This window comes from Morone saxatilis, unplaced genomic scaffold, assembly GCF_004916995.1.
Source record: "Morone saxatilis isolate NCDOM2014 unplaced genomic scaffold, NCSU_SB_2.0 Contig16, whole genome shotgun sequence".
NCBI classification, from domain to species: domain Eukaryota; kingdom Metazoa; phylum Chordata; class Actinopteri; family Moronidae; genus Morone; species Morone saxatilis.
In genome coordinates, this window is record NW_023339718.1 from 9,378,183 (window position 1) to 9,387,874 (window position 9,692).

General features: G+C 38.0%; 3 protein-coding genes across 3 annotated transcripts in view; 2 read left to right on the forward strand and 1 right to left on the reverse strand.

Moving 5' to 3' along the window:
* The window catches only part of cfap251 (cilia and flagella associated protein 251), a gene marked incomplete in the record, with an annotated part of 5,426 nt that extends 4,577 nt beyond the window's left edge, over positions 1–849 (reverse strand). The window contains 3 exon segments of the mRNA XM_035658865.1: positions 91–200; positions 349–489; positions 637–849. Of these exon segments, the coding sequence (XP_035514758.1) occupies positions 91–200; positions 349–489; positions 637–789 (404 nt within the window).
* Positions 850–2,926: 2,077 nt separating this feature from the next.
* Positions 2,927–8,100, forward strand: LOC118325984 (rab5 GDP/GTP exchange factor-like). Its single transcript, XM_035658867.1, has 9 exons — positions 2,927–3,195; positions 4,174–4,360; positions 4,674–4,801; positions 5,523–5,671; positions 5,761–5,830; positions 5,917–6,052; positions 6,129–6,223; positions 6,647–6,903; positions 6,999–8,100. Exons 2-9 carry the CDS (start codon positions 4,203–4,205, stop codon positions 7,413–7,415), a joined length of 1,410 nt encoding a protein of 469 aa, XP_035514760.1. The 5' UTR covers positions 2,927–3,195; positions 4,174–4,202; the 3' UTR covers positions 7,416–8,100.
* A 1,183-nt stretch (positions 8,101–9,283) lies between these two features.
* psmd9 (proteasome 26S subunit, non-ATPase 9) overlaps positions 9,284–9,692 on the forward strand; it is a 3,204-nt gene continuing 2,795 nt past the window's right edge. Inside the window, exon 1 of the mRNA XM_035658734.1 lies at positions 9,284–9,440. Coding sequence (XP_035514627.1) covers positions 9,315–9,440 — 126 coding nt within the window. The 5' untranslated portion in view covers positions 9,284–9,314. The remainder of the gene's footprint in view (positions 9,441–9,692) is intronic.

Below are 9,692 nucleotides of genomic sequence, written 5' to 3' on the forward strand. Positions count from 1 at the left end.
CATCAACAGCAAAGGTTAACACACACACACACACACACACACACACACACACACACAAATGCATTAATACACGTAGAATCAGGAGGGTACCCAGAGTAGGAGTCCCATATTATCAAGGTGCTTTTGGGGCCCAGGTCTGCTGTTGCAATCCAGCGTCTGTCTTCACTCACACACATACATGAGATGGGACTGAGGTGACCCTGAGAAGATTCAACATACACTGTATTTAAATCAACACTGCTGCTTACATGTAGTATTAAAAGATACCTGCAGGTTACTTACACCACTGAGTATATTATACGTTGTTATAGACTTTATTATGTAGACCGTGGCTGAACTGATGTTTACCTGAAGTATGTGCTGGGAGTTGGAGGTGTGATTGTAAATGATCCCAACATGAGCTCCAGCGTAGAGGACCGCCAGCTGATCGTGGTCTTGCAGACTGAAGGCAGGAAGTGAAGGATTCATCCCAAATACCCAATCCAGTGACTGAATAAAGAGCACATTTGCAGTATTGTTATAATCCAGTTTTAATGAATTAACCCTTTTATCTAAAGCAGGATGTTGTGTTTGAGGTGCAGCTGCAGGGGTTAATATACAGGTAGCTCCCAGTTGGACACATTTACACATATTTACCAGTGAGTGTGTCCTAGTTTGAGTTATCGTCTTATTCTTTGGGAAAAGTGTGTCTCTGGTTGCAGTGTAGACCTGAGACTGTCCGCTCATCTTCAGTGACTCAGCCTGTGTTTCTGCTCCTGAAGCCTCCTCTTTACCGTCAGGATCTGACATGATGTCTAACACACACACACACACACACTTCACGGTTTGGATGATTAATTTTCTCTGTTTAACAACTTTCATTAAGGTTTTTTTCCCCTTGTTATGTCGCTTAAATTAAGATAAAATGCTCTTTGTTGCTCTAACGTTAGCGTCTCGTTGCCTAGTTACCGTCGAGAGAGCGTTCCGGACATGCATTTCAAATTAAAAGCACGATTACTGACAGCTGTAAGTTACCTGTTACTTTCCCAAAAAGAGATTATAACTTACATGCAAATATCACATAAAGTATGATGCATTGTCGCTCAGATGCAGACACTCTGTTGCCCCCCCCCGGGGTTGTCAAAGTGGAAATTAGTCAGTTAGTTGGTCAGTTAATTTAAATTTAGTAACATATAATAATAAATATATACTAAAGTAAAATACAATCTAAACTAAACTACTGTATGTGCGGAGGAGTTAACCGAGCACTACCAGTGCTGTAGCCAGGATTTTAAGGTTAGGAGTCCAGTTTCCCCCAGCACCCCACCTTTATTCACTGAACCGCTAATTTGACATGATTTCAGATGTTTACACCAGTTCAGAAAATTGAACAAATAGACCTTTTCTTTGTGGTTTATGGATTGGTTTACACCAACACAACTATACAAACCTATTTAGTTGTGCTGTGCTTTCCCACCTTACATCACTAGTGACAAACACAGCCAGCTGAGCCACTCCACCCACTGGAAAGTTCACTTTAGACCACAAAAAGCCTTTAACAACAAATAAAAATGGCAAGGAGCGGAGTAGCCTATTGACAATGTATCTATTTTTTTGTCACTGCTGTAGATTTCCCCTCATTATATTAACTGAAAAGAGAGGGCACTTTGGAGTCTGGGGCAAAAGGGCAGGGGCTCAAGCCCCATTTTGGGTCTGGTGCATGTAGTCCATGAAAAGACGAAGGCCAAGAGCGGAGCGAATAATGTGAAACTCCACATTGCTTTCTGTCTGAACACACCTTAAGAATTATTTGTCATTTTATATTTTACATTAATTGTTCAATTTTCTTTTATTTCTATTAAATTCTGCATAATTTGCTGTTCCTCAATTTGACCACTGGCTGGCAGTAAAGTGTCATAATTCTGATCCTTTTAACAAGTGTTAAAGTGTGAACAGTGTTTGAAAACTTGGATACTTCTGTCAGGATTAAGTTAACTATGTACATTTAGACAATCTGGAAACATTTTCAGCTTAAGAAAACAGATTTTGAAGCCAAGAATTAAATATATTATGAAAATATTAAGCAAATAAGAGGCATGATATGTCATATGTTGTGATTTAAAGGAAAGACAGAGACAGTGGAGAGGTTACTTCTAGTTGAGGATGTCTTAACAGAAGATGACATGCAGACAGATGAACACAAAGAACCATAAGCAGGAGATTAAAGGACATCTTTAATAATTATAGTAGCTATAATACCTATTTTAAAAACACTTCTTACTAAAACGACAATGAACACCATACGTATTTAAAACCACAACCTCTCTCTGTATTTTCCCACTGAAGAATGTGTAGTCTCTCAAACTGTGAACACTTGACAACAATTATAATTTCTATTAGTTCATAATTGCTCCAGTTTCTGTCACTGTATTTTGAAAGTATTCAACCGGATGTCTTACAGTGTCTTCAGTGACGTGGTTAATTAATTAACGTAAATTAATTGTGTTGCAGTTCCTCCCCGTGAAAATTATTATTATTAATTATTCTAAACCATTTTAATAAATTGTAATTATTGTTTTGAAGACTTTACTCTTGATAAAAAGTAAGTAAGTACAACGGCGCGCCACTAACATCAAGTTAGATACAATATTATAAACAATACTTCCGGTTAAAATTCAGAATAAAACTTTTATAACGAACAAGAGTGTGGTTGCGCACTGTGGCCGCTAGAGGACAATGTACATTCATGACCATGACAACCATCAAACCAAAGGGCATCAGAGGCAGACTTAATGGCATAATGTTATTCCATTAGACACATTGGAAATAAAATGTAACACTAGGTAGAAGATGTGTTGTAGTTGTTGTTTTTGTTTTCATTTCCGCGATACTTTTGCTTTGAAAGGGTCGATATCGCGTCACTTCTTCCAACTTTACAGTAGTTTCCACGAGGCTATTTTCCGGTTGCACAGGTTTGAAAGCAGCTGATTTTCTGTCTGCGTGTCGTGCTGTCAACTTTATTTTTATTACTTCATTTAGTGCCTCTTTTCGCTTCCTCTGTGTCCGACCTTCGTCAGAACATTTACCAACATCTGAAGGATTGTCGTCGGACGAGTTACGATGAGTTTGTGACGGTAAAGACACCGGAAGGTGGCGAAAAAAAAACAACAACGATCCGATAAGGAAGCGGTTAGTTATGATTTCACCAGCTGACAGGTGAGGAGGCGTTTTTAAATGATTGGGACCTCATCTTAATGGATACTCTGCTTGTTTTTAGTTGAAGTTGAATCAGTTTAAACACTTAAGTAATAGGTTAATAGGTTAACACTTAAATGGTTGCCACTCGACGTTTGCTTATCTCAAATCCCCTCAGCTGACAGTCAGCCGCCGCCGAGCTCTCTGTGAGCCAACCATCAGCTCTCATAAACTGTGACTGTTCTCTTTTTAATGGACTGCTTGCACTGAAGAAGACATTTTGACTTGTGGACTAGTAAGAGCAACCATGGCTGAGTTCCGTTTAGTGGAGCGGCCTCCACAATGAGCAGGACTTGCTCTAATTGGTATGCAGCTGTCATTAATACACTGAGTTTCCATGTGTGCTGTGCAACCAGTCCAAAGGGGATTTAATCTGCTCAGCGGTCACTTCAGCGTCTGTGAACTCATTGTGTGTCCAAATAGAGTAAAGTAGTTAATAGCCAGTCACATGAAAGAGATATATATGTAAAAGAAAGTCACTTATAATGAAACTTTGCATTATAAAGTAGTTTTGTAGTAGTGTTTTGACAACATTTGCTTAAAATAATAATTAGCTTTTTTCTTTTTGTTCTGAGAGCAAAATGTATTTTTTAATTTACCGGATAACAAATAAGTTGGTTATTTATATAGTAACTTTTCTTGTAAATAATTAATATACACAATACAATATTTGTTTGTAAAGTGTTTTTGAGTCTTGTTAATTAAAGTATCTGTAGTTTTCATACAAGTACAATCTCACAATATCACAATTCAAACCAGTTTAACCAAAATCACTGTCTGCGTGATACACAAACTGGACTACAGTGAACACTAAACCTCTGAGGTTTAGACCCTTGCAGTCACAAACTCAAGACGAACTGAGTTTCATTTAAACATCAGACCCACAGAGTATTAAACTCTTTTTGATTGAAGTATTATTATTATTATTATGTCCAACAGGTAGGAGTAGTATACGAGAGAGCTCTACAATGTGGACAGACAAGCAAAGAGGAATCCGAGTTTCTCAGGAGGAGCTGCTCTGCAAGAACGCCTGTGGATATTATGGAAACCCTGCGTGGCAAGGCTTCTGCTCCAAGTGCTGGAGAGAGAGAGCACGTACGGCCGGAGCCACAAGGCAAGACGCAAGGTAAACCCGCTGCCGTTAACCACCATTCACACTCAAAGGAGCAATTAGATCTGGTATGATGTGAACACGGTGGTGTCTCTGTGTAGATACATTCTTGTCACAGCTTCTTAAAAGCAACACGTGATGGAAACTTCATCGTTGGACCATTTGTGATTACCTGAATAGACGTCGGAGGACATGATTTGATTTAGGAAGTTAATATTTGTACTGATAATATATGCTTTATTACGATAGCTATCTTCTAAATATGAACTTAAAACAACTTAAGTGCTTTTTGGTTTGTGGTTTGTTTAATGTTGTCATTCCTTTGTAGGCCGAACAATGATGGAACTCCTGTCACCTTCTCCAAATTTGAGGAGAAGAAAAGCACTGAGAAAGGTCGTCGTATTAACACCATGCGGAGGCTCTTCTGGGGCAGCCCATCGCCTCCAAAACGTCAAGGTAGTTCAGTTCAGCGTTACCAGTTCACTTCATGTAATAAAAGTATGTGCAAAGTGTTTGGTTGTGTTGTTGTAGAGTGAAAATCCACCCACCAAAATCCATGTTTGGTTCAGACAACAGCTATTGTTGCAGACAAAAGCCCTAAAATGATGAACACAACTAAGAGAGCTTGAAAGAAAAACAAAAACAGAATAGAAAACTGCAAACAGTTAATGGCTTATTATTATTATGTCTCTTGATCTGACAAAGTCTGTTAATAAAAGCAGAAACTTTTACTTGCTGACCTTTCTGGTCATTGCCTATGTATCAATAGTAGATTGTTTCACATAAACCTTTACAATTTCCAGTAAACCAGCTAATTTAGAAATCCTCCTCCATATGACAGCCTTAGACAGGAAACATCATGAATCTAAAATCATCAGACAACAAAATCTGACCAATACCAGGTGTTTTCTTTCATTGGATATTGTACAGGTAGACTTCCATGTGCATATGAATGGGTAGTGTGGTTGACTTATCACTGCAGGTTCACAACCAACCTCCCAGCGATTGAACCTGAATATCTGTGGTCATCTTTGCCCCCTCGACACCTGTGTGCTCTTTTGATTCACTGTTTTACCAAATGCAGTAACTGTTCCTACACTGTTTCAACATTATGTTGCAGATTTAAACATGTCACTTCATTTATTAATCTGGAATAACGCCTACTTTGTCTCTCTAGAGTCTGAAAGCTTTACAAATGTGTTAAAAGCCTACCAGACCCTCGAGCCTGGGGACTTCACTGGTTTCCTAAAGATACTTCGAAGCCCTTCCTCCCAGCGCCTGCAGTCCCGATGTACAGCTTTCGTCAACACAGTGGAGGCTTACCATGTAATTATCTGTTTTAAGTTTAACATGGCACTTCTTATAACCTCTCTTTTGTATACCAGAGCTGTTCTGATCACACATTGTCTGTTCAGGATCTGCCGGTGCAGAAGCAGTCAGACCTCGTGCAGGATTTCTACCAGTCTTTTGCTGAATATTTTAGCAGTGAGTACAGATCAGTTCAACACTTCTTGGGCTGTTTATTCTGAAAACGTGTCGACATTAGTTGACTTTTGAGTTTTTGTCTTCAGGTTTTCCCGAGGCTCAGGTCACTCAGATAATGGAGCATGTGGAGAAGTTAATAATGACACGGCTGCACAAATGGGTTTTCTGCCACGACAGCTGTGACGATGAGCAGAAGGACCTGGCTCTACAGAGGAGGATACGGTAAGTCACCTGTGCTGTGTTTGATCCAAACATCTAACCTGAAGCCCTGTTTGACCCCGATGTCTTTACTTTGCAGCTCCTTAAACTGGGTTACTCCACAGATGCTGAGTGTACCTTTCCCCGATAAAAAGACTACAGTCACCAGCGACCCCTTTCTGCCTGCTATAACAGGTGATTCACAGCTTTAGTACTAAAAAGAATAACTTAACATGTTGTTTATGCACTTTCTGGAGGAGAAAATCAATATTACTCTCATCTCACTGGAAGATATAAGACATTTTTACATGGTTTTAGTTTTTGGGATTGATTAAACAATTGCAAAGGCAGAATTCGTTTGCTTTGGACAGAGCCGTTGTTTTTAATGCCTTTTTATACTGTTATAAGCTATTGGGCTGCTAGCTGTAGCCTTTTATGTAATGGACAGATGTAATAGTGGTATTGATCTTCTCATCTAACTCTCCACCAGAAAGCAAATAAGTGTGTTTCCCAAAACTACTCATTTAAGCTCATGAAAGTAAGTGGTATGTTTCCCCATTTGCTGTAAACATAATTTCTGAAATGCTAGTGTTTGACTTTTTTTTTTTTATTTAACAGCCATAATTGAGATGGACGCTAAACGAGCGCCTCAAGACAAACTGACATGCGTGTCCAAATGCAGTCAGCATGTCTTTGAAGCCCTCTCCACCTCCAACACTGAGCCCGCTAATGCCGATGACTTCCTGTCAGGCCTGATTTATGTGGTGCTGAAGGCCAATCCACCTCGCCTGCACTCCAACATGCAATATGTGATCCGTTTTGGTCTCCCTCACAGTCTGATGGCAGGAGAGAGCGGCTATTATTTCACAAATTTGGTAAGTTTTAAGTTACACATCCAGCGTACATTACAGGATGCTGTTTAATGAGGTCGATTGATCACTCTTGCCTTTGCCCTTGTCCCCTGTTTTAGTCTTGTGCGGTGGCCTTCATTGAGAAACTAGATGGCCCAGCACTCAGCCTCAGTCCGGAGGAGTTTGAGGGCTACATGCTGCGTCAGCGTGCTCCCTCTGTAGGAAGCAAGAGGAAGGAGGTTGCCAGTGACACACAGCACCTGTTGGACGAGCTACAAGGCAGACAGGAGAAGCTGGACCAAGGGATGGATGCTCTCAACGTGCAGCTACAGAAGTGGGTCCAAGCTGTTCACTCCCAGCTGGATGAGGCATCAGCGCAGTTGGCTCTGGTGCAGAAGGAGCTCACGGCTCAGGCTGAGCTCTCGCCGGGTTTCTCATCCTCGTCTGATGATGCGTCAATGCAAGGGGACGACAAAGACCAGTCGCTGCTGGAGCTCAAGGATCTTAATGCAGGTCCAAAAGATACAGACTGTTAGCTATATAAATAATAATCTGGTACTTGAGTCGTTTTAATCATCAGCACTAGTTTATGTAGACTGCAAAACAAACAGATTTATATTCCAACAACAGAAAGCTGGGATTTGTTAACTAGGTGAACATGAAGGAAAACTATTAGTACTGATATCACAGAGCACACAGGATTTATTTAATGACTTTGTTAAACAATTATTTGCACTTGTATCCTGTTTCAGGATGAAGGCCATTAACAATACATTTATAGTAACAGATGTGATCAGATTAATATTTAAAGCACTCAGGGTACACCTAATACTGTAAGAGTGCTTATTTAATATTCACTTTTTTTCTCATATTGTATACCAATGTGCCTAAATATATATAGACCACTGTGAAATTAAAAATTATGCTACAGGAGAAAATGTTATATAGCCGTTGAAGACCACTACAAGTCGGGGGGTGTATTTAGTCCAGCCATGTTTTTCATAGTTGTGTACATTGTTCTCAACATGCTGCTGCCTTCACTGTCTGTGAAACCTGGTGCAAAGCAATTAATAACACATTTTACCATCTTGCGTTGGTGTGCGGGAGGTACACGTTGTTTACAGCTGTTGAAAAGAAGTAGATTAAAAGAAGTAATTAAAGCGGTGTATGTTATGATGATGATAATGATTGTATCTAATATATTAAAGTTGACTTACCTGATTTAATATTGTGTGTTTTTGTGTTTTCCTTGATTTTTTTGGAGCAGGTAATTCTTTGTAGAACATTTGTTCTGCAGTCGAATATTAAAATATTAGGTATGTGAATGGTTATATCCAGTGTTTAATTGATTTTGATGTGTTCTTGAACAATGAAAACTGAGTGTAAATGTCTGTGTTTGATGATTTGAACATTTGACAGGGGTGCTTTGCTGTGGGAAGTGAAATAGAGGTGTTGTAGACATTTTTTATGTTTAATGTTGATTGATGGATTGTGGAAAATAAATCTTTAATGAAGGGTTTTTTGGGCCCAACCACCATCCTTCAAATATTAAAGGAAAAAACTTTATCTTTACATGTTTTTCAACTGCTTAGTGAGTATACTATTACATGTTTATTTGTTGTTGTATGTTTTAAACAGTACTCACTTAACAATATTCTCTTTTCTTTTTATTATTGTTCTTCATGTTTATAAATGATCTCAATAACTTTTAATTATTTAATTTTCATCTGTTTTGATGGTGACTTTGTAACATCTGTCGACAGACTACAAATAAAAAAAAATAGCCTCTTGGCGTATTTACAGCATTGTTTAGTTCTATTTAATTATTACATTTACAATTACAAGTTAAAATAAATAAATGAATAAAAGAAGGATTGTGGCTACAACACTGCAACTGTTTATTTTATCAATGACCAATCAGGTGCATATATATATATACTTATATATATATATTTATATATACTGTTAATGAGTAAACCACAATGTTTTCATACATTGAGTCAGTTTAATTTACACTACCGGAAATACAATGCAAACCACCCCCAATATTCATCTGTTTTATACTGAATTACAATTTCTCTTTAACTCTTTGTTTCTAAATTATTATCAAACAAGAAAGATATTAGGACACCTCGAATAAATAGAAAAATAGATACGATAGATAAGTTATATACTGTATATTTAATATTACATCTCCCTCGTACATTTGATGATGTTAAAATTTTTTATTTATTATATTTATATGTTTTATTATTTGTGTATTTGTTTATTATTGTTAATGCTGGTGGGTCAAAATTATATTTTTCGATTGTATTGAAAAACGTGTACAATGTTACGCAATGTTTGTACATTTGAAATTTGATCAATAAAAAATATAAATAAATAAACAAATAAACAAATACCGGAACCGGATGTACGCAGTCAGTTGAGCAGCGATGAAGATGACGGGGGAAAACAGTTCTGGAAAGTCTGAAATAACAATGGAGGATGTTAAAAACCTTGTTAAAAAGAAAGATGAGCTTGAAGAGCAGATAAAAGCTTATTACGATGTTTTGGAAGACGTGAGTGTTACTGTCAGTGATCATTCAGACTGCGCTAAGATAACACAAGGCCGCAGGCTTCAGCTACTAGTGGATGTGGCTCACGTTAGCTATCTAACATAAACATGTCTTTATATGTCTTTATATGTCTTTACATGTCTTTATATGCCTCTATATGTCTCTTTATATCTCTACATGTCTTTATATGTCTCTACATGTCTTTATATATCTCTATATGTCTCTTTATATCTCTACATGTCTTTATATGTCTCT